Here is a 25094-nt window from a genome sequence, read left to right as displayed (position 1 = left end):
TAACCTACAGAAGTTGCTCAGCAATTGTTGGTTGAATGATTGAAGGAAGAAAAGAATGAGTTATAGGGTTTGGATTTGCATCCCCAGCAAATCTCTTGTCAAATTGTAGTCCCTAGTGTTGGAGGTGGGGCCTGATGGGAGGTGGTTGGATCATGGGGGTGGATTTCTCATGAATAGTTTAGCACTACCCTCTTGGTGTTGTTCTCATGATAGCGAGTTCTCTCGAGATCTGGTTGTTGAAAAGTGTGAAGCACCTCCCCTCTCACTCTCTCTTGCTCCTGCTCCCGCTCCTGCTGTGTAAGACACCTGTTCTCCTTTGCTTTCTGCCATGATTGGAAGCTTCCTGAGGCCTCCCCGGAAGCAGAAGTCACTATGCTTGCTGTACAGCCTGCAGAACTGTAAGCCAAGTAAACCTCTTTCCTTTGTAAATGACCCAGTCTCAGGTATTTCTCTATAGCAATGCAAGAATGGACTAACACAATGAGTTTATGGACAGAAAAATTCTTTCTTAGAGAAACAGATTATGTAGCTCCAGCTGAGTCTGGAGACTTTCCCAATTAAATTGGACTGTCTTTAATATATTTAAAGGTGATGTCCCACTTTCAGGACTTTGTCTCCCACACAACCACGTGGAAATCCTGGAGAGGAGCTTCACTTATATGCCCGTGATGATGAGAAAGCGTCCATGAGATGGATACCACCCAGCAATGAGAACAAGCCATGTCCACAGGTAGCACCAGGATAGGGCTCAATAACATGGAGAGAAGAAAGCAGATTGCAGAACAACTCCTTTTACATCAGCATATAAAACCCAGCACACAATACCCTATATTGCTTTTAGATAAATGCATAGAATTCTAAACACTGGACAGGAAGTTCTATACCCGCCTCAGGGTGGTGAGATGAGGCTGAGGACCCCGGACAGGTGGGGATGAGAGAGGATGGGGGCTACAGGAATCAAGCTGCAGCCAAAACAAGATCTGAAGCCAATAGAGTAAAATGTTCTCTATTAAGTGTTAAATGTTGTCCCTATTAAGTGCATTTGTTATATTACTCTCTAGAGTTGTTTGTATATTTGAAAGTTCTGCAATTTTTTCAAAGAAATAATTTTCTCAGATTATCAGTAATAATTTAGAAACCAGCGGTTACCTTACTTAGCATTTGCTATAGAACCTACTGGAGTTAATTTATTTAAATAGTATAAGAATTGACCTTGTGAACAAGAATTCTTCTTTGAATTGAATTCCCCCAGTTTCCTAACTCTTCAATTCAACCTCTTTTGCACCAGTCTGCCCATTAACCAATGCAAATCCTTAAGGGACCATCTCAGGCTCCCCCGCCGTGAATATCCCGTTGCTCCCTCCCCTTTCCTCAGCTCACCTTATCCTCCTGCTCAGCCTTCCTCGGATATCTGGGAGGCCCCCATGCCCCTCTCCAAAGAGGTCAAGTGATCTTTCAGTGATAGCAAGCAAAATATCTATGCACTCGAAGCAGTGGTGCTCAAACTTCAACAGGCATCAGTCTTCTGGGGCTTGTTAAAACAGATTTCTGGACCCCACCCCCAGCATTTCTGATTCAGTTGGTCTGGGATGGAGCCTGAGAATTTGTATTTCTAACAAGTCTCAGGTGATGCTGATACTACCAGTCCAGGGGACACACTGAGAAACAGTGGGTTGGAGAAGGTTGGAACGTCATGCCTCTGCCTAGTCTGTGCTGCATATGCCATGGATGAATGGCACGTTTCTGTGAACCAGGCCTGTCCTTCCTGGTACCCTCTGCCCTAACATTTCATCGTCACGACAATATCTGGCATTGATATTTCTTTTATTTAGTCCATCTCCGCAGAGAACAGATTTAATCACATATATTTCCATTTGGTCTGGATCAAGTCAACTTTTGGCCAGAAGAGAACATCCAAAATTAAATAAACATTGTGTGAAGAATGAAGAGGGAGATGAAGAGAAAGACAAAGGGTCCAAGAAATTAGAAATGGAAGCAGGAAGAAAGATGCAAGGCAAGAGGGAAAATGGAGAAATAAGAAAGTTGATACTTTGCATGCCCACTGATGCAAGAGACACCCAGGACCAGCAGACGAAGAACAGAGGGAATGTCTGTCATTCCTGTGTGCGAATAATCATCTCTAGCCAGAAAACAACAAACAAAATCAGTGTCTGAGAAGGATAACTGACGGGCAGGAGTTTTTCATCTTGGAAACTCTTTAACACAGAGTTTTGTTGTCATCATCTCTTGTGGGGGCTTTGGATGTCCTCAAGTCCTGTCCATACAACTCTGGAGGCCCGCAGTCCCTATGGGAGGGGACTTCCCTGGCAGAGTCTGTGTCCAGACACATGTGGGAGCTGGTACAGAAGGGAAATAGACAGCTTCCCATTTTCAGTGATTTGGGGCTTAAACACACTTGTTCTTGCGTCAGGAGAGAAATCAGCAGCAAACGAGACAAGGATGGGAAGGGGAGGTGGTGGTGGTAGATAGAGTGCTTTGGCTTTCATAGACGGAATTTAAGGCAGAAACCATCTGCCTGAATTTCCAACCCTTCCAGTGCTTGGGAATCACCTGGGCCCCACTCCCACGGATTGTGATGTATTGGTCTGGACTGCAGCCTGCTCAGCAACTGTTCCCGAGTGATGCCACAGGGCAGGTGTGAGTCTCATTGATCTAGAATAGAGCCCAGCCCATCGTCCTGCAGCTACAAGAGAGGAAACTGAGTCTCAGAGGGATTAAGCAACTTAGCTAAGGTCACATACAAGGGAAGAGCAGAAGAAAGGTGAGAACTCGGGATCTCCTGACAACTATCTCAAGTGGGGAGAAAATAAGTTTGGGATGAGTTTGAGGTTAGAACTAGTTGGCCCTTCTCCCCACATCAGCATCCGGAGGGAGAATTTCCCCTGATGAGCATCCAGTGAAAGGAACCTCAGGACAAGACAGCAACAGATTCCAGGTCTCATGCATGCATTTCTCAGTGGGGTTCTGTCCACACACTGCTGAAATGAGTCTGAAATGGTCCTGTCCTGCCTGTGAGCTCCTGGGAGGCCTGATGCCTGCAGGCTGTCCCTGCAGGGAGTGACACCTGTGTCTGGCCTGTGTGGCTGTCCCCACGACACAGGCTTCCTCCCTCCTGGTGTCTACTCCTAGGAAAGAACTTGTCCCCTTAGAGGGTGGCACAGCAAGTTTGGAATATGGTGTCCACAGATGAGGAAATGAATCAGCAACAGGAAAATATTTCAGGGCAACTGCAGCTTACTAAGTGTTCACTCTGCCAGGCACTGAGCCTCTGGCGTAAGATCCCAGGACATGTCATGAAAACTCCCAGGTAGGTGGCAGCCCATCTGACAGATGTAAGAACGAGTCAGTTCCTGCACTGCGTGGGAAGGGAATGCAGCAGAGCAGGAAGACAGGAGTTAGCAAGCCAGGCCTCTCTTGCATCTGATATGTTAAGAAAGTGAAGCCAGAACTGGACGAGAGCAGCCTGGGATAACACACAGGATGTCAGGGACGAGGCAGAAATTCCAGGGCAGAAGGCCCCATGACCTCCATTTTGCAGGATAACCTCACCCTCCAGAAAAGAGAAAAATGAGATGACCTGCTACCTTGCCAGGCTGATGCCCAGTGGCACCCTACAGTCCACTGTGAGCTGCCCCCAACACTGGAAAGGAAAGGAGACTGTGATGGATGAGTGGCCAGCTGGCTCAGGCCTTAGTTTTCTCATCTATACAAGGGGCTGTTTGTTGCAAGGATTGAATGAGATAGCACATGTCAAGCTCTTGGCAGGGGGACAGGCTTTTCTAAGTGCTGCAGAGACGTTAGCTATTGCCATTGTTGCTAGCATTCTTATGAGAGTCTAAAAATTGCTTTTTCTTCTTAGTCTCTTAAAATGGAATCACACTAAGTTCTAGAAGCAAAAGCAGAAATATAGCTGATGTCATCCAATTATAAGCCTGAAAAGGCACTTTCGTTAAAATGCAGCATTAACATCAGCCCTGGAAGAGTTTCTCCTCCATGACCAGAAGGAATTGATTTGCCCAATCCTTGCCTTTCAGGTACTTCACTGGTTCCACAAGAGGCTTCACAGAGGGCCCTCAAGATCTCTTACTAAGAAAACCATCTACTCTGTTTTATCAGAACTAAGTGACCGACTTCCATTAACTTGTGTCCCTCCAACACCTCCTACATGTCCGTGTGGAGAGTGACAGGAGGAGCTTTCCTGCCCATTCATTTATCTACTCATTTATTCATTGATCCACTCATCAGTTGGCTACTGAACACCCACCCCATGGCAGGCATTGGCTACTGAACACCCACCCCATGGCAGGCACAGTTTCAGGTTGAGACAGAGCAAGGAGTTGTCAGGGCAGAGACAGAGGCAGACTACAGACCAGAAGCCATCAGAAGCACTCTTAACAAAAATTAGGCAGGGTGAAGGGCAAAGAGCACCTGTGTGTTCTAGGATGATCATGACCTTTGGAAATGTGGCAGCGGAGACCTAAGGGTCCGAGGGTCCACACTCTCAGGACCTCTAGCCAAACACTCCAGGCAGAGACAAATGCTCTGAGGCAGGCACCTGTGCCCCTTGCTAGTTAACTCTAGGTTTAAGTGGTTAACCAGGCTTAACCTTGCCAGCCTGAATAAGACTCCTCCCCTCCCAGCTCTCCTGGTGGGCAGACCCTTCCTACATCCACAGGGAGCCTTTGTCTTCAGTGACCCCTCCCCACCTGCGACACAAAGCAGAGGTGAGACTGGATGTGCTTGGACCAGACACCCCATCTCCCAAGGATGACTGGTCTGCATTCTGGAACCATGGGCAGGGCATGGGCACTCTGTTTCCTCATCTGCAAAATGGGCATGATCCCTGCTTTACAGGATTGCTCAGAGGTTCACAGGAGATGGCAGAAAAGTCATTGCACAAAATGTAAGGAAATATCCAAGCATGGCACATTTGAAATTGGAGTCCTCCAGGTGGCTGAGTGATTTCTGTCAATTGTGTTGTCATTGTAATTTTCTTTTACATCCACATCCTTAAGCTTTCTGCCTTCTTTAAAACCTGCTTGCATGCAACTCCCAGAATTAGCAATCACTAAGCCTAATTAGTCTTCTCCTCCCAGGGGGCTCTGCCTTTTATTTTTCCTTTTATTTTTAGTTGACACAAAATAATTGCGCATATTTATGGGGTACAGAGTGATATTTCAGTACATGCATATAATGATCAAATCAGGGTAATTAGAAATACATCACCTCAAAGATATATCATTTCTTCATGCTGAGAATATTCAAAATCTTCTCTTCCAGCTTTGTGAACATATGCAATAAATTCTTGTTAACTATAGGCATACCTCTGAGATATTGCCAGTTTGGTTCCACACCACTGCAATCAAGTGAATATTGCAATAAAGTGGGTCACATAAATTTTTTGGTTTCCTAGTGACTATAAAAGTTATGCTTATACCGTACTGTAGCCTATAAGCGTGTAATAGCATTATGTCTAAAAAATATACACATCTAATTTAAAAACATATTATTGCTAAAAACAAAATGCTGGTGGTTTTGGTATGTTGCAGCTCTATTTTCACTTGTTTTGAGACCTTTTTCAACCTCCTTAATTTCTTCATTGACCCATTGGTCATTCAGGAGCATGTTGTTTAATTTCCATGTATTTGTACAGTTTTCAAAGTTCCTCTTGTTATCGATTTCTAGTTTTATTCGATTGTGGTCTGAGAACATATTTGATATGATTTCAATTATCAAAAATTTGTTGAGGCTTGTTTTGTGGCCTAACATATGGTCTATCTTATAGAATGTTTCATATATTGAAGAGAAAAGAATGTGATCTGCAGCTACTAGATGAAATGTTCTGTAAATGCCTATTAGCTTCATTTAGTCTCTAGTGCAGTATAAGTCTCATGTTTCCTTGTTGATTTTCTGTCTAGGTGATCTTTCCAAAGCTGAAGATTGAGTTTTGAAGTCCCAAACTACGATTGTATAAGCATCTGTCTCTCTTTAGCTCTAATTATATATATTTTTTTCTTTTTATATCTGGGTGCTCCAGTGTTGAGTATATGTATATTTATAATTGTTATATCCTCTTACTCAAATGATCCCTTTATCATTATATAATTATCTCTTTTTCTCTATGTTTTATGACTTAAAATCTATTTTGTCTGGTATAAGTATTGCTACTTCTGCACACTTTTGGTTTCTGTTTGCATGCAATATCTTTTTTCATCCCTTCACTTTCTATGTGTGTCTTCACAGGTGAAATTAGTTTCTTGTAGGTAGCATAGAATTGGGTCACTTTTAAAATCCATGCAGCCAGTCTATATCTTTTAACTGGGAAATTTAAACCATTTACCAAAGTTGTTATTGATAGATGAGGACTTATTCCTGTCATTTTAATTGTTTTCTGATTATTTTATATAATCTTTCTTTCTTTCTTTTTTCTTTCTTTCTTTCTTTTTCTTTATTTCTTGCTTTTTCTTCTTTGTTTCTTTCTTTTCTTTCTTTCTTTCTTTCTTTCTTTCTTTCTTTCTTTCTTTCTTTCTTCCTTTCCTTTCCTTTCTTTCTTTCCTTCCTTCCTTCGTTCCTTCCTTCCTTCCTTCCTTCCTTCCTTCCTTCCTTCCTTCCTTCTTTCTTTCTCTCTCTCTCTCTCTCTCTCTCTCTCTCTCTCTCTCTTCTTTCTCTCTCTCTCTCTCTCTCTCTCTCTTTCTTTCTTTCTTTCTTTCTTTCTTTCTTTCTTTCTTTCTTTCTTTCTTTCTTTCTTTCTTTCTTTTGTTTATCTTTGCAGTTTGGTTGTTTCCTGTAGTGATAACATGTGGTTCCGTTCTCTTTCTTATTTGTGTGTCTGCTTTACCAATGAGTTTTATACTTTTGTGTTTTCATGATGGTGGATATAGCCCTTTTGCTTCCAGATGTAGGACTCTCTTAAGCATTTATTGTAGGGTCAGTCTAGTGGTGATAAATTCCATCAGTTTTTGCTTATCTAGGAAAGACTTCATTTCTCCTTTATTTCTCAAGGATATCTGTGCTGGGTACAGTATTCTTGACTGGCTAACAGAGGACCAATTAATAAGCCAAAGAAATGGCTCTCTAACAATGAACACTTCTGCCGTCAACTGACAGATCCCAGGAAGAAATGTTTTCCAGTGAGGAGACTTCCCTGGTTTTCAGAACACCTCTGGCTGCCCCTGTCCACTCCATAGAAGGGCTGTCCCTTCAGTTCAAGTTAGCATTATCACCTAGAGCCAACAAGTCAAGGAGGTGCTGGTTTGCCTTTGACATCTCTACCCAGACCAGGCTCCACTGAGAAGACTCTCCCTTTTTCATCACTGTGCCACCTAGTTAGTTGGTCCTGCCCTGGGGTCAGAGTTTCACTGAGGCTGAATAGTATAGTGTTAGCTCAGGCAACAGATGAACTCTGCCTCCATGCCCAAGTGTGAAAAGCTATCTCTGCTTCTTTTTCACTCACCTAAGATTTTGGAAGAATGGCTCCTAAAGAGGGGTGATCATCTGCCCTCATGACTTACACTGCCTCAGCATCACATGTTTCACATGCTATTCATTTTGTACAGCAAAACCAAGAAGTGAATATGCCTGTTATCCCTACTTCACAAGTAGAGGACACTGAGGCTCTGAGAGGTTAAGAAGTGGAGGTAAGATTTGAACCTACAGGTTGTGCCTCCAGAACCCAAGCTCTTTACTTTTTGCTATATCCTTCTGCAAGCCCAGTCAAGGACTTGAGTATTTTCAAGCTTTGCCCTTTCCACACAACTGCCTCTCTCCTCCGGTCCATCCCAAATGAGGACTTCCTGTGGCCAATTTCCTCCTGGGAGGAAGCAGAGACTGCCTCTTGCCGCCTCCTAGGGAAGCTTCTGGAATCTGATAGCAGGAAGTAAAGAAGAGGAACCAAGGGAACAACAAGACCTCACTTTGTTTTCAAATCCCTAGTGTGGGGTCACTGCCAGCTGTCCTGTGGGATTTGTGTTATTACTGCTCAACTTGCAAGTTATTTTCCCCTCCCTGGCCTCAATATCATCCAAACAAGGAGGTTACAGTGGGTATTCTAGAAGTCCCCACCTGACTTTAACATAATTTCGGCAACCTACTGAGAAGGAGAGATGGTGGGACTACACAGAGAGGGTTTGTAAAAAGGTACAGCTCATTGTTACCTCTCACTCTGTTCACTGACAGAACTAAGGGACTGGAAAGCCCTGGACATCTCATAATGAAATAAACTAGCCCCTTCTGTTTAAGGGCTCTTTCCTTCAGTGTATCTACCTTCCATGTTAGAGCCACTTTGTTCATTTAAAAAAAAATGTCAGGGTTATTTTAACAAAGCAACTCAGCAAACGCTCTTTAGACATTCTCAGAACAAGAGAGAGGAAATCCTGAAATAATTCTGTCTTCAGTTCTCCACGTCAGAGTACATCAGCATGGAATTAAAATAAAACAAAAAACAAGTCACCAGGTGAGTTGTACAGTGACAAGGAAGGGCTGACTGTGGCCTAGGCTCCCTAGTCCCCAGATCGGGTCATGGCATTGGAATAGAGCAGCTGGGAGGATCAGTACAAGAGCTGAGAGGTCTAGAGTCAGCGTAACCAAGCTCTGTAAGGTCCATGAGGTATGTGGGCAGCCAGGTGAACAGGATGCTGAAAGGAAGACTGACCTCTCTTTGAAAAGAAGATATCAGGGTACTTAACGTAGACCATCTTTAAACAAGTAGCCCACTTACTTTCCTACTAATCTATAATCTGTAATCAGCTCAGAATGAGATAACAGCACTTTAGCTGCTAAAGTTTTTAAACATCATGTAAAATATTCTTTGTGAGTCAATGAAGATATTGTGGGTGTTTTCAACTCTCCAAACCCAAGTATATTCTTTTCAGTAAACTCTTTACTGAAGTAAAAGATACATAGAGAAAAGTACACAAATAATAACCAGAATATATTGATGAATTTTCACAAAGGAGGCAAACTAGAGAAACAACTGACTAGGTCAAGAAGTAGGACATTGCCAACACCCCAGGCGCCCCACTTGTGCCCCTACCAGTCACATCCCCAAAATAACTATCACTTTGACTCCTGACCCCATTGATTAGCTTTGTCTGTTCTTGAACTTCATGTAAATAGAGCCATCAGGGCACCCTCTTGGTTTTCTGGCTTCTTTTACTGAACATGATATTTATTACATTCATCCATGTTACTGTGTGTTGCATTAAGTCCTTTAATTTCATTGCTCAGTACATCGTGATATACCTATCCATTCTACTGTTGATAGAAATTTGGATTGTTTCCAGTCTTTGGTTACTATAGCTAGAGAGTCATGAACATTTTTGTAGAATTTCTGGGTCATAAGATACACAAATGCTCAGCTGTGGTAGATCCTGCCAATTTTCCAATATGGTTATACTAATTTACACTCCCACCAGCCAGTGGATGGCACCTGTAGTTGCTGTATATTCTCTCTGGCACTTAGTGTTATTAGTCTGTCATTTTGGACAAACCTGGTGGCTCTGTAAAGGTTATCTCCTTATGACTTTAATTTGCACTTCCTTGCTAGCATTTATTAGAAACTTACAAAACCTCTTTTGTGAAGTGCTTGTTCAAATCTTTTGCCCATATTTTTTATTGGGTTATTAATGACTTATGGAAATTCTTCATATATTCTAGGTATAAACCCTTTATTGGGTTTATGATTTGCAAATATCTTCTCTTACTCAAGGGCTTGTATTTTCACTGTCTTAATGGTGTCTTTTGATAAACAGAAGTTCTTAGGTTTTAAAAATTTATTTATTATTATTTTTATTTTTGTTATTTTTGGAGTGCATTTGTGCAAACGGGGCTCACTGCAGCCTCAAACTCCTGGACTCAAGCGATTCTTGCACCTCAGCCTCTTGAGTAGCTGGGACCACAAGGTGTGCCACCACATCTGCTAATTTTTAAAATATTTTGTAGAGATGGGGTCTCACTATATTATGCAGACTGGTTTTAAACCACTGGGCTCAAGGGATCTTCCCTTCTTGGCCTCCCCAAGTGTTGGATTACAGGTGTGAGCCATTGCACCTGGGCAGAAGTTCTTAGTTTTAATGAAGTCCAATTCATCAATATTTTCCTTTGTGCTTAGTACATTTTGTATTACATTTGAAAAAATTTTACTCCAAGGTCATAAATTATTCTCTTATGTTATCTTTTAGAAGTTTTGTTATTTTGCCTTCCACTTTTAGATCTACATTCTATAGATTGATTTGTGTGTGTGGTGTGAGGTAGAGTCAAGATTCATTTTTTTTTAAGTATGAAGATTCAACAGACTATGCAACATCTATGCAAACATTATCTGTCCTATTCCAATTGCATGGCAGTATTGCTTTTGTCATAAACCAACTTACTGAATATGCATGGTCTATTTTCTAGTACTCTCTTTTCTGTTCCATTGGTCTATTTGTCTATGCTTGTGCATATCTCATACTGTCTTATTTGCTAAAGCTTCAGAATAAGTCTTAACAAATATTCTTGCTCAAGATTGTTTCAGTCCTTCAAATTTCCAAATAAAATATAAAGTTTATCCCTCAAATAAAATAAACAAAATTCCACTAAAATTTGTTGTAAAATTTTACTGACTCTATAGGTCAATTTGGACAGAACTGACTATAAAAATATTGTCTTTTATTCCATGAACATATATTTTGGATTCTTTTAATGTCTTTTCAAAATGATTTTATAGTTTTTAATTACATTTTATTATATTTATTTCTCTGTATGTTGATGTTATTATACATGACATCACTTAACTTTTTAATTTTCCAATTATTTGCCACTCACCTAAAACTATTTGTTCTCTTAAGCTGACCTAGCAACTCATCTTCCGTGTGGTTAATATTACTAATTTGTGATCAAAATTATCATTCATGATAGTACTTTTCAGTCTATTTTGTCTCTGTTATTCAGATTAGGGAATTTATATTGTTCTTTCCTCAGTTTCACTGATTCTATCCTCTGTCATATCCATTTTACTATCCAGTAAGTTTTTAAAATTTCTATTGTTACATTTTTTAATTCTGTAATTTCCACTTGGTTCTTCTTTTATAATTTCTATTTCCTCACTGAGATTTTTCTATTCCTTCATTTGTTTCAAGAGAATTTGTAATTGCTTTCTGAAACATTTTTATAATGGCTGTTTTAAAGTCTGTCAGACAGTTCCACTACCTGATTCATCTCAGTGTTGGTGTCACTTGTCTTTTCTCACTTAGGTAGTTTTCCTAATCCTTAGTATAATGTGTGTTTTTTCATTGTATTTGCACATCCTGTTTTTTATGTTAAAAGACTCTGGGTCTTTTTTTTTTCTTTCTTTTTTTCTTTTTTTTTTTTTTTTGCAGGCTATCACCTGGCTTAGGTTTAGCATAAGGTCCTAGCCTAGTTTAGTGGGCTGTGGGTCCAGTGGCAACTTCATTTCAGAGCCTTCATACTATTATAGCCTACTGGAGCTCCCACTGGTCCTTGCTGATGCCCCTTTCTGGGGCTGAGGGAATTTCCTTGGGCTGGGCCACCTGGTGCCTCTAGATGGGCAAAGGGAGTCTCAGGCCTATGGAGACCAAGAGTGCTTCCCAAACTAGGTTGCCTGTTATGATGTGATTCCCATTGTTGGTACCACCCAGTCACCCTACATGTCTGTCTGTGTACGTGGAGGAGAATACCAGACTCACCAGGAAGCGGGAGGAATGAGTCTGTGTTGGCTGTCTTTTGGTGCCAGGTTGGGATCAGGTAATACCAGGCCTAGGTCACCTTCTCTTGTTGGATGCAGTGATGGTAAGACATCCTACCTCTATTGTTCCTCCAGTCTTAGGGTCCCTAACTCGTTCCTCTTTCTGTTTCCATCTTTCAGAGTTCTCCTTTGGTTATGTCTTGCATTATTTCTAGACATTATAATTGCACTTAGCTGAGAGGAGAGAAGAGAGAAATGGATCTATGCTGTCTTATCTGGACCAGAAGTCCTTTCAAAATTATCTGGAATGAAATAATTCATTGAATAAATCACTACAAAGTCAGTCTTGAATACAATTCATTGACTTAAATGTAGCTGAATTATTTTAAAAATTGGTAGATTCTTAGACTCCAGTCCACCCTCGCTCTCAAAAGAAATACCTTTTCATAGACATAGAATACCCTGACATATAGAGAGCCCACCATTTCCACGGTACCATGGAATCAGGGAAATTATCCAAATAGTGGTTTCCTTGCTGTACCCTAGGCAAGGATAGTCAAGAAAACTTCATGGATCTGCAGCATAAAGCTAGGGAGAAAGAGGAAGAGTTGCCTGTTTTAATTTCTGTAACTAGTGTGTCTCCGGATAATGCACGAACAGCCAGTAAAAATGAATGCAGATTATTGATGAAAAGAACACACATGGAGAAGAGAAAAAGCAAGTCAACAGAGCTTTTTAACGTACACTCCCTCACCCCTACCCCCAGCTCAGAAGGGCAGGAACCTGCTGTCCAAAACAGGAAATATAGGAAATACCAGCTGAGAAACTGTCCACTTGACGTCCATGAGCCCAGCTGCCCCTCTCGCCTCAATCCTATTTTAAGTCAATGACACACAGTCATGCTTTCCTTTTCTGCACCTGAAACAGTGACGTCACTCCAGACTGAGTCCTTATTAGAAGTGATGATGGAGTTATTTTTAGACCTGGGAATGGTCTAAAATATTTTGCCTCAGCCTAATCATTGGATCCTTCAAGGAAATGGATATTTTGATGCACATCCCACCTGGCGTCCTATCAAATGGAACCTTATCTCTCAGGCAACTTGTTAGTTTGAAGGCAGTCACAGTGAGGCCAAGAATGACTCTTGGCTCCTCCACTCTGCCATCACAGGCCGCACTCAGAGCCTCCCACATCAGATTTTACCCATCGTGCCAGTGGAAGTGATCTCTAATCAAGCTATTCCTGCCCTCTCTAGCCTACTTTCTCTGCAAGGCATTAGAATAGTCAGATCCCGAGAGTCCAGACCTGGATTCTATTGCTTTGTAAGCTATGTCTTTGGGCAAATTACTTCTCTAGGCTTTTGTTTCCCAGTCTACACAAATGAGACGAACTCATGGTTATGTGGACTAAGTAAAAAGTTGTAGGTACAAAGCTCTCTGCCTGGTGCTGGTAGTGGGGTGTGCTCACTAATTTCTAGCCATTGCTATTGTTATTCTCAGAGTGCTGAAACACTTTCATGAATGCTGTTTCACCTGATCTTTTGCAAAAGGACTGTACATGTTTTAATTAATTTAATCTTCTATATAGCTTTATTAAGAACACACTTTTTTGGCCTCAATTAAGAGTTAGCCATATAATTAATAAGTGATAGAGGCAAGATTTAAAGAGAGTCTGGTTTCAGAGAACACTCTCTTGATCACTGTATAGAAATATTATTCCAACCCAGAGTGTAGGCTCTTCTGGTCTTACCCTTCCTATGAGAGAGGGGTTATTGTCTCCACTTCATAAATGAAAGCAGTGAGAATCAGAGCAATTAACTGAGCTGACAAGTCATAGGATCACTGAAGAGGGAATTCTGGTCTCTTGGCTCCAGTGGCAGTGCCTGGGAGTGCCAGAATGAATAGCACAGTATCACACACAACAGCAGCAATAGCAGCGGTGCCCGCAGCAAGTACAATGACACATTTCCTACACACTTGCTCTCATTTAACACGCACAACAATTATGGCCTCTGGGTTCTATCATCAACTCCATTTCAGATGAGGGGACCAAAGTTCAGCCAGATCAAGGAAGGTGTTCAGGGGCATAGAGCTAGGGAGTAATGGAGTTGGGTGTCCCCTTGGTCTACCATGCCCAAGCTGTGCCTCAGCTTCTGTGCTGTCATCTCCTGTGGCACTTAAGCAGAACCCCTAAGAACAACTGGCAGCACTTGCCTGATCAATGTAGCCAGCAGAAGGAGGACAACTTATTTTTCATAGATTTTTTTGGGATTTTTCTGTGCATATAATCATGCTGCCTAAAAAAGGAGACAGTTTCATTTCTTATTTTCCAATGAGCATGACCTTTATTCCCTTTTCCTGCCTTATTGCAGTGGCTAGAACTTCCAGTACTGTGTTTAATAAGACTGATAAAAGTAGAAATCTTTGCCTTGTTTTGGATCGTATAAGGCAATGTATTCTGTCTTTATCATGAAATACGATGTCTGATGTAGTTTTTTAATAGATGTTCTTTATGAGGTTGAGGAAGTCTCCCTCTGTTCCTAGTGTACTTGAGAGGATTTTCTATTTTCATCATTAATGGGTGTTGAATTTTGTTAAATAATTTTTTGATGCCAATTTTTATGATTATATGGTTTTTCTTCTTTAGCCTGTTGCTATGATAAATTACATTAATTTCTTATCAAATATTGAATCAGCTTTGTCTACCTGGCATAAATCTCACTTGGTCATGGTGTTTTAGTCTTTTTATACATTGTTGGATTTTGATTAATTAAATTTGATTGGTGATTTTTACATCCAAAGTTCATGAGAGATATTGGCCTGTAGCTTTCTTTTTGCATACTTTCTTCAGCTGATTTGGGTATCAGAGTAATGATGGCTTCATAAAAAGAATTGGGAACTTCCTAATTTTCTCTTCTCTCGTATTTTCTGGAACACATACATAGAATTGGCATTAATCTTTATTTGAATGTTTGGTAAAATTCTTGGATGAAATCATCTGGGTCTGGAGATTTCTTTTTTGGGAGTATTTTTATTATAAATCCAATTTTTAAAAATATCTACACAGTTATTCAGATTATCTATTTTACCTTGGCTAAGTTTTAGTACTTTGTGGTTTTTGAGGAATTATCCCATTTCTTTGAACTTGTTGAATATATGAGCATAAAGTTGATTATAGTTCTTAAATTATCTTTTTAGTAGCTAAAGACACCTATTGTGGTGTCCCCTATTTTGTTTCTGATGTTGGTGATTCATGTCTTTTCTCTTTTTATATTTGCCAATCTTGCTAAAAGTTATTAATCTTATTAATTCTTTTAAAGAATCAACTTTGTTTCATTTTTTCTTTTTCCAGTTTTCAAGTTCATTAATTTCTGCTTTTTATTTCCTCCTTTCTGCTTCCTTTGAGTTTATTTTGCTCAACTTTTCTAATTTCTTGAAGTAGAAACTTAGATTAGTAATTTGAGATCATTCCTCTTTTCTAATGTAAGCATTTACTCCTATCAATTTTATTCTCAGCACTGCTTTAGCTAATCTTACAAATTTTAACATGCTGTATTTTCATTTTCATTCTTTTCTTGTCTTTTTAAAATTTCCTGTGGTTGCCACTTTGATGCATGGATTATTTAGAAGTTTGTTGTTTAGTTTCCAAGTGTTTGGAGATTTGCCTATTGACTTTCTGCCTTGATTTCTACTTTGATTTTATTATGGCCAGGTAACATAGCCTGTATAATTTCAATTCTCTTGAATTTTTTAACATTTGTTTTATGATCTAAGATATGCTCTATCTTGGTAAATGTCTCACGGGACCTTTAAAAAATGTGTATTCTGCTGTTGTTGGACAGACTGTGCTATGAATGTCAATGAGATCCTGTCAGTTGATGGTGTGGTTAAGTTTTTCTATATTCTTGCTGATTTTCTTGCTAGTAGTCCTAGAAGTCCTGAGTGCAGGGAGACAGCAGGGATTGATGCCCAACCACACTTGTGGATTTCTTCTTTCAGCTGTCTTAGTTTTTGCCGCAGACATGTGAAAGTCTGTTGTTTAGGTTCATAGGTACGTAGAGAAAATGCTCACTAACTGTGTTTTTCTTTTACTATCACACCACAATCTTCACACAGAAGAAAGGCCCAGTGACTCATGGGAAACTACTATATTAAAAACTTGGAGCTAATGTTTTAAATTAATCAGAAAAAAATACAAAAGTCAGAACACTGCACCAACAGATAGAGCCCTGTGCCTTTATAAAAGAAAAAAAAAATACTGTTCTATACCCTTTCCCTCACCTTAAAGATAATCCTCTGGTTTTCTCTTAAGTAACCAGAGAGTGGATACCCCACCTCACAAAACAAACAGTCCTATTTGCTGAATATCTTTTGTCTTAAAGATACAGCTTGGGAAAAAGTAGACTGCATTTAACACAATTTATGTCATTCCTTTTTTGTGCTTTGTATGATATGAAGAAAGGTTTCTGTGTTGATGACTGTCATGGTGTGACAGTAGAAGAAAAACACAGTTAGGGAGAGTTTTCTCCACATATCTGTGAACCAAACAACAGACTGTCACATATGTGAAGCAAAAACTAAGACAGCTGAAAGAAGAAATCCACAATTGTGGTTGGGGCATCAACCCCTGCCATCTCCCCACACTCAAGACTGCTAGGCCTACTAGGGAGAAAATCCGCTAGAATATAACAGTGGACACCTGTTGGGTGTCCTCCAATTCAGTTCTGACACTATCTACCCAGAGAGAGAGTCAGATCCCACAGGTTGAAGGTTCAGCCCCCAAGACTGCCCCCTTACACACACCAGTTGTAAGTCTGGCCCCCCAGAACCTCTGACCCCACCAGCTTCAAGGTGGGGTTCCCATGACCCCCTCTTTGGGTTTGATTAATTTGCTGGAGCAGCTCACAGAACTCAGAGAAACACTTACCTATGTTTACAGATTTATTACTAAAAAATATTGCAAAGGAGACAGATGAAGAGATGCCTAGGGTGAGGTATGGGGAAAGGGTCACGGAGCTTCCATGCCCTCCCTGGGAGCACCACTCTCCAGGAACCTCCACATGTTCAGCTATCTGGAAGCTTATGAACCCTGTCCTCTTGGCTTTTTATGGAAGCTTCATGATGTCAGCATTCCTTCCCCCAGGATATAGGATGGGACTGCCTTGTGGGAGGGTCTTAAGATTCACAATCAGAAAGGCAGAAAGGTGGGAGAACATTAGAGTGAAAGGAAGGCAGGAGAAGGTCAGAGGCCTGCCCCGAGGCCTAACACCCCCAACAATCTTGTAAGACTCTAACACAGGATATGGGAGTTATGAGCTAGGACCCATGGATGAAAACCAAAATGTATCATAACATCACAACAGGATAGCTATATCTTCTTGGTGAATTCATTCTTTTTGTTATGATGTAATTTCCCTCTTTGCCTATAGTAACTTTATTTGCTCTGGAGTCTGCTTTTTCTGATGTTAATATAGCCACTTGTGCTTCCTTCTGATTAATGTTTGCATATTATATCTTTTTCCATCAATTTGCTATCAGTCTACCTATATCATTGAATTTGAAGCGAGTTTCTTGTAAACAACACATAGCTGGGTCATGTTTTGTAATACACTCTGCCAATCTCTGCATTTTTAATTGATGCATTTAGAATATTTACATTTAAGATAATTGATATATTAGGGCTAAGTCTGATATTTTATTATTAATATTTGTTCTCTGATCCTTCTGTTTATCATGTTTTTGTTTCTTTTTTCTTGCCTTCCTGTTGTTTACTTGGACATTTTTTAGTGTTTCATTTTGATTTAATTTTTTTTTTTTTTCAGCATATCACGTTTGTTGTTTCCTTAGTGCTTATTATGTTTGGAAACTCTGTAGATGGGCAGCCTTCCATGATGGGGAGGAAGCTGCAGAGCCTGGGTCTCTTTATGCCACTGGATGGAGTCTGGGGAGACACAGCGCGCTTCACGGTGGCTGCTTCTGTGGGTGAATCAGGCCATGTGCTGGTGTCTAAGTCGTGGACTGGGGGCCAGGACCGCCCAGGGCTTTGCTGCTACTACTATTGCTGCTGCTGCTGCTACTGCTGCTGCTGCTGCTGCTGCTGCTGCTGGCAGATGAATCTCTCTGCAAAGACCCTGGGTTGTACAAATCAGGGGCTAGAGCTTCCTACTGGGTCTCTGTTGGGGTTCCCCTTCCCTGAACTTTGGCCAAAGAGAATAGGATGTTCTTGGGGGTTTTGTTGTTGTTTTATTGTCATTTTGTCTGTGCCTGCTGGTGATTCCAGCACAGCCCAGGGTATACGGGAGATGAAAAGGAAACTTAGAAAACTTACCATGTTGCTGTTTCTCAAGTCCTGAGGTTTCTTGCAAGTAGACCTTCTTTTCTGCTAGCTTTCGGAGTTCTTTATCATTGTCTGCTGAATAGTTTCCAAGGTACTTAGCTGTATTTAGAGGAGCAGAGCGGGGAAAAATGAGTTTAATCATCTTGTTCCAGAACTGGAAGTCGGCAGAGCCTGTTTTAAAAATAATGTTTAAAACAAATTTTATTTCCTGGGTGATTTTCCAGAAAGCAGAAAAAGTACTATCAATGGCACTTCCTGTAATAAAAGCTACACCCTATGCTTTCTTGGAAGGAATCAATTGCCTTATTCAACAGTCATCTTCCTCTGAACCTGCTCTGCATTTAGTCAACAGGATATTGAATTCCTTTTAAAAACCTAAACAGGTTATCACTTCTTTCCTGAACCAAAAGTTGATTGGTAATGTAAATACTTATCTGTAACACAGAAAACTGTGTTTTCTCTGAGCTCTTCCTATTCCGTATCCCTTGTCTTGAATGAGGAGGTTTTCCTTTGGCACCGAAAGGTTACAGCTACATTTATCTACAAATAAACTACCGTAGAAGAACTGGAACTTTCCTAATTATCAAAGTTTAGCTGCACTAATAAAGCCTTCTTACATCTGTGTTCTACTCGTTTCTTGTCTTGGACCCTTGCCTGACACAGATAGGATGGGCTTTCAGCCCAGTGACTCACGGGAAACTACTATATTAAAAACTTGGAGCTAATGTTTTAAATTAACAAGAAAAAAACACAAAAGGCAGAATACTGCACCAACAGATAGAGCCCTACCCCTTTATAAAAGGAAAAAAAAAATACTACCTTCTATACACTTTCCTTCACCACAGAGATAATCCTCCGGTTTTCTCTCAAGTAACCAGAGAGTGGACCCTCCCCCAAAACACACGTTCAATTTGTTAAATATCTTTTGTCTTAAAGATATAGCTCAGGAGGCCGGGCGCGGTGGCTCAAGCCTGTAATCCCAGCACTTTGGGAGGCCGAGGCGGGCGGATCACGAGGTCAGGAGATCGAGACCATCCTGGCTGACACGGTGAAACCCCGTCTCTACTAAAAAATACAAAAAAAAAAAAAACTAGCCGGGCGAGGTGGCGGGCGCCTGTAGTCCCAGCTACTGGGGAGGCTGAGGCAGGAGAATGGCAGGAACCCGGGAGGCGAAGCTTGCAGTGAGCTGAGATCCGGCCACTGCACTCCAGCCTGGGCGGCAGAGCGAGACTCCGTCTCAAAAAAAAAAAAAAGATATAGCTCAGGAAAAAGTAGACTGCACTTAACATGATTTATGTCATTCTTTTTTTGTGTGCCTTATATGATATATCATGACTTGGAAAACTCCTATAAATATGTAAAATATTAGAATGTATAGCAAAAAATGGTCAGTTTACATTATTTTTGGCTTGTCTCAGTACAAAGACTAATGAGGTAAAATTGAATATTTATATTCTTAAGATAAAATTGAATGTTCTAATGTGAAGTAACACATTTTCAAGTACATTGTTTTTTCTGAAATCCCTTTATCACCACTAACTCTATCTTTAAAAAAAAAAAAAAAAGTTCACAACATGTACCATTTTCTGGCTCTACATGAAAAGTTTATTGCTTGAGTGCAAGGTTAAAAAGAAGCCAGTAAGTTAACATGTTATATTTGACATGGGAGCTGTTCACTGCAAATTTTAAGAAAAGCCAGAAGAGTCATGTACAGGCAACCAACCAGAGTGTTAAAATGACTTTTTTTTTTAATTGTTAAAAAATCTGTATAGAAGTACTTTTTTTTTTTAATTTGTAAAAGTGGAAGCAATTTGAGTCACTTTAATTTACAGCATGACTGGAAGACTCTCGGAGTCATCTATAACCTCAGCAGAAAATGTGATTATAAAAGTTTACAAAAACCCCAATTCGCCAGAGAGCTATGAAATGAGCAGGGTGCAGAGCATATTCTATCAGTCTCTTGAAATATTATTTGCCCTCTTAACTGATAAGGCAATGGAGGAAGAAAGTAAGAATATAATAAAAATATGAAAAAGTGACTACCTTTGCCTGCCTTCAACAAACCTAACTTTAAATATGATAAGAATAATGAACAAATCAGCAACAAATAAAACAGCGTTTCCCCTAGTTTCTTTTGAAGTGAATCTCCCTTTACTTTTTTTAAATTTTTGGGGATCCTACAAATTAAGGCTTCCTTGGAAATGAATGCGTTTTTTATAATTTCAAGACTCAAAAGATAAACAAAGCAGTCTGTTTTTCTTCTCTCACCCACCCCAACCCTGTAAATAACCCCAGGCCACAGCCTGGGTCTCCCTCTGTTCTTTACGTCTATCAGGGGCTTTAGAGCTGGGGAGGTCAGTAGGGGAAGGATGGGGAGAGGGGGAGGTGGGAAAAGGAGGAAGAAAGGGAGAATAAGTGGGGCGGGCTCATCTCAGAGTGAACCCCGGCTGTAGCTGCGTGCAGGATGTCACACGCATGCCTGCACACGCAAAATGTACACAGTGAAACCAGGCAATAGAACTATTAAAAAAAAAAAAAAAGACTGAAAGAAAGAAAGAAAATGTACTGCTACATCAGCTAAAAACAGTCGTGTTCTTTCCTGGTTTGATGTCAGCTCCCAGTACTGGCTTGGAATTGCCCACAGCAATATTGGGCCCCTGCCCACTCAGCAGGCAGACAGCCTTCCCTGCCAGCAACAGGCTTTTAATAAAACAGGATGCTGTCCCACTACTAAGGCCCAGCCTGAGAATGGATCTCAGTCCATGTGAACTCCCTCTCCAAGAAACAGCAGTTCTGTGTTCCTTATCAGGAAACCCCGCTTTGGCGTTCCTGGCCTGGGAGAAAGGCCCCTCTCCCAGGGGCTTGCTCAGCAAGTGTTTGCAGGCAGCCGCTGGCCCCTGGAGCTGTCTGCTCTGCAAGGTTCTCACCACCGTGAGCTTGCTCCCGCAGGGACTTCTAATTCTGTGCGTGCATTTCAGCTTTGAGGAAGGCTCTGTCTGACTCCGACAGTCAAGCAGGATGGGATTTAAAATAAGGAGCTGGCTTCCACAGGCAGGATGAGGACGTTTCGCCTCTGTTCCTGCAGCAAGCCCCAATGAGTCATGCCAGGACTGCACTTGAACTGACTTCTCGTCTTAAGTGTGAGGAGTTATATCATTTTGGGGAGGCTCACCCGTCTATTTGTTTACTTCTCATTTGGAATGAAATGGAGTATGTTCCATTTGGAGCAGCAATTTCTAATTTTTTTCCAGCTGCAGTTTGACAAAAAGTCCAAACTGAGGAGTGAGATTCCACAGCACCTTCCAAACCCTGGGGCTCTGTGACTGCAGAGGCCAGGACCACCCTTCCTTGGCTGTATACCACCCTCTTGACCTAGGGAAGAAGAACTGTGATTCTGAAAGTTGTCCCAGAGGACTAGCCCCAGTCCCACAGGCACCAGCAGGATCCCTTTCATGCCACACCGTCGTGTACAGAGGTGGCCGAGTATAGCACTGACATCACAGACCGGGAGACACACATGCCGTCAGGAAGCAGACATAGATGACATCCTATGACAGTGAATTCCAGTGGGAAGAGAAGTCATTGTTGTTGATAGAGAAGGCTGGACAACCTGGATTCTACCCCCAAATCTGCCCTGGCTTCCTGTGTGTCCTTAGACAACATGATAGATGTGACTCAGTGTCCCCATTTTGTAAAGTACACAGCAGGTTGTTGGAGGACAGGCAAACAACCAGCTCATATGCTGTCACTCTCCCTTCCCCTATCCACACAGACACTAGGAATCACTCCCAGCACTTTTCTTCCTGTGCCCAGATGTGACAACTCAGTCAGCCACAGCCAAACGATCAGAGACAGCACCGGAGCGAAGGCTGGTGATGGTTTCTAAGGCTTCTTCCAACTCTGATCAGCCGTAAGTCCCAGTCTAAGCCCAATACATTTCTGTTTACTTTGAAGTTCTGGGGAGGAAATCGGAGGAATTGGTGTTACAGGTGGTGTTTTCATTCCTTCTCTCACTTGAAGTTTGTGAGTTTGGAAAAGAAAAGGAGAAAGAGGAAGTATATGGAGGGAACATCTGGGCATGTAGATGGTGTCACAGTGGAGAATTTTGTCTCCTGGACTGCAGCCCAGATCCACCTCAGAACAGCGGGGGCCTGGCAGGAAGCAGGATGTGCTGGCCCAAAGCTGGGAAGAGCATGCTGCAGGAGGCCAGCCTGTGAGACCAGAAAAAGTGCAATCGGTAACTTCAGAAGGAAGAGTGAAAAGAGCCCAAGTAAATCTACACAGCCAGGCAAGATGAAGCACAGCATAGGAATATGAGCTAGGACTCTTGAAAGCAGAAGGAATGTCTCTTGCTGACTCAAGCAGAGAAGGGAATGAATTGGAAGCTATGAAGGAGCTTGTGAGGTCAACAGGGGTGCTGGATTCTGAGCTGGAGAACCAGGTTCAACCGGGACAAGAGTGTGCCACCATCAAGTGCCTCTGCAGGGAACAAACAGCCTGCTGTCCCTCCTCCTGAGACCACTCAGCTCAGCTCAGCTCAGCTCAGGACCTCCCTGGGGCAAGGGAGGAAACACTGTGGACACCTTTCCACTTTCACGCAGGGGGAAAAGCACCGGATTTACCATGAAGACGGTGCCCAGTGAGAGAGCTAGTGCCACAAAAGGACATCGAATTGGGGAAAGAAGAGGCAGTGGATTGATTCCAGGCTGCTGAAAAAGCAATGCCCAGCACTGTGTATAACACAGAGGTGTCACACACAACCACAGCAAGTAACCAGACTAGGTCAAGAGTCAGAGAAGTTAGCAAGCAAACATAAAATCCAATCCAGCAGGCCTGCGGGACAAAGTTAGGAGTAACTCCAAGGTCAGTTGCCAGGTGTGGAAACCCATATGGGAGGCTCGGTGAGGTCAGAGGGTAAAGACAAGGCGGATTAATTACCAGCTCTCAGGAGCGAGCTGAGTGGAGCACATGGAGGAGTGCAGAGGATGTCACAGACAAGAGTCAAGGTCAGGAATGTCCAGACCGAGATGAATGAGGGAGTAAAAGCAGGCACCTGTGCACAGGGCTCGGGGTTACCCATCTCAATTCTGGTGGGGTCTCCCTTGATAGAAAAGAGCTGCACTGAAAGGCCAAGCTGCCCCTTAGCTACAGAGTGGAGGAGGTGTCCAGTTTGTGTCAGCAATATCACTAGCAGTCAGGAAGGCTCATGTGCTCTCTTCTCTGGGAAAGCAAGTCTTCCAAATTCAGTTTGGCAGAGCACCAGTTTGCTGGGATGGGAGCCAAACCTAAGCGCTGGGGTCCTGCTCCCCACCATGGCTCTGCCAAGCTGGAGGCTGCTGCTGTGCCACCTCCTCCTTCCACACAGAGCATCAGAGGAGCCAGATGGACAGATTCTGAGTCCTGGAGACATTACCAGGGATGTGAACCCAGCTGTGCCGAAAGCTGGGTCTACCTTTGGACGTTGCTTGATGGTAAGTCCCAGGGGAAACGTCTCTGAGCAATAGATTCTCTTTTTGTGTTTAAGCCAGTTTGAGGCAGTTTTCTGTCACTTATAACCATAAAATGTGTCAGGAATAGGTAGACAATAATATTAATACTAACCAAAACTAAGCACTATTTCCTTCAATCCTCGTAACAACTCCAGGAGGTAAATTCTATTATCACACACAATTATACCAAATTGAAGAAACTGATGCTAATGTCCTAGTGCCACACAATATTAACCTGGAAGGCTGGGGCTAGGGGGTCTGAACACACACAGATCCCAAGTGAGAAAAAAGATTAGGGGGAAACCCCAAATTCTGCATATGTGTAGTAAACAATCCTGAATAAGCCCAGTGAGGACCAAAAAGAGGAAATAGCTAGAAAAATCCAATGTGGGCCACACAGGGTGACCACTGGTGATCTCAGACTTTATGAAAGAGATACCCAGAAGATGAGAAGTGGACACGGAGTCAAGGAAAATACCAGGGTGGGGGGGGGCCTGAACCTGTGAGAACCACACTGGGAAACCCTACGCAGAGGCTGCAAATAGGCCCGCGATCTCAGAAGGGTTTTCAAAGCTATTTGAAGAGTAAGACAAGAAAGGGATTGCACAGGGAAGATGCTAAAATGTAGACACTTGGGAAAAAAAAAAAAAAAAAAAGGAGGCAGAGCCAAGCAATTTCAACTTCATGTCTCTCCCTTCTAGTTAGAGAGATGCTCTTCCAAAAGGTGGACCCCTGGCCTGGTGAGAAGGCAGCAAGGCGGTGCTTGGATGCCCTACACGAGTTTAACAATGAAAACTCTTCGATGACCTGGCAGCAGCACAGTGACTCAACACAGGGAAGCCCTTTCCTGGGCAAATGGTCCATTTCCAACATTTGTAAAAATGGTCAATTGCTCAATGGCAATCCCTGAGGGAATATTCTAGAACTATTGACCATCTGGATTGAAAATATTTCAGAAAAAATATAGGGTACAACATGGGTTCAATACCCCCCAAACAACCATGAGTCTTTCATGATGGGGTGATTAATGCTGACCAGGTGACTCTGGTAAGTACTATACACCAAAAATAACCTCAGCAAGCAGCTGACAGTTTTTCAGAACAGTCTTGTTTTTGAAATGCAGGAATATGGACCAGATGAAAATAAGATAAGAGGGATTCCTAGTGAATTGTAAAAGGATGCCCAAATGAAATGATGAACTGTGAAGTCTTATGAAGGGGGACAGTGCTAGGGGTCATGTCCTTCCACTGGCCCAGCTTCCTCTGGCCCAGCCTTAACGGTGTCCTTGAAGGTGAACTTGGAGATGTCCTTTCAGTTGCTACTGATGGGGCAGGAATCAAAGCAGTGGGGGTTGTGGTCAGGATTGAGTGAGCTGGGTGTGTGACACACATAGCATCATTAGGCTGTTGCTCTGGTACTGGCCACCTCTACACTGCCTGGTGTCCTGTCTTTGGGGGCACAAGACTTGGATCCCCATCTAATCTCCCCATTATAGTTTTGCAATATTCATCAAATCACTCCACCATTCTAGGACTCAGTTTCCTCGTCTGTAGATTTGAAAAAAA

At 42.0% G+C, this 25094-nt stretch overlaps 1 protein-coding gene across 18 annotated transcripts in view; it reads right to left on the bottom strand.

The window, feature by feature from the left end:
- LOC105471806 (myb-like protein A) overlaps positions 1-25094 on the bottom strand; it is a 504277-nt gene that overhangs the window by 151449 nt on the left and 327734 nt on the right. For 17 of the 18 annotated variants that reach the window (XR_011611998.1, XR_011611999.1, XR_003015908.2 and 14 more), the window contains one exon: positions 18032-18139. Coding sequence is in view for 3 of the 18 variants with exons in the window: in XM_011724550.3 (XP_011722852.1) it covers positions 18032-18139 (108 nt within the window). In the remaining 15 variants the exon portion in view is untranslated. Of the gene's footprint in view, positions 1-9225; positions 17835-18031; positions 18140-25094 lie in introns of those variants that run through there. The other variant, XM_011724552.3, reaches the window with a different exon arrangement.

This window comes from Macaca nemestrina, chromosome 13 (assembly GCF_043159975.1).
Source record: "Macaca nemestrina isolate mMacNem1 chromosome 13, mMacNem.hap1, whole genome shotgun sequence".
NCBI classification, from domain to species: Eukaryota; Metazoa; Chordata; class Mammalia; order Primates; family Cercopithecidae; genus Macaca; species Macaca nemestrina.
Note: the sequence above shows the minus strand (reverse complement) of the source record. Positions and strands in the feature narration are given on the sequence as shown.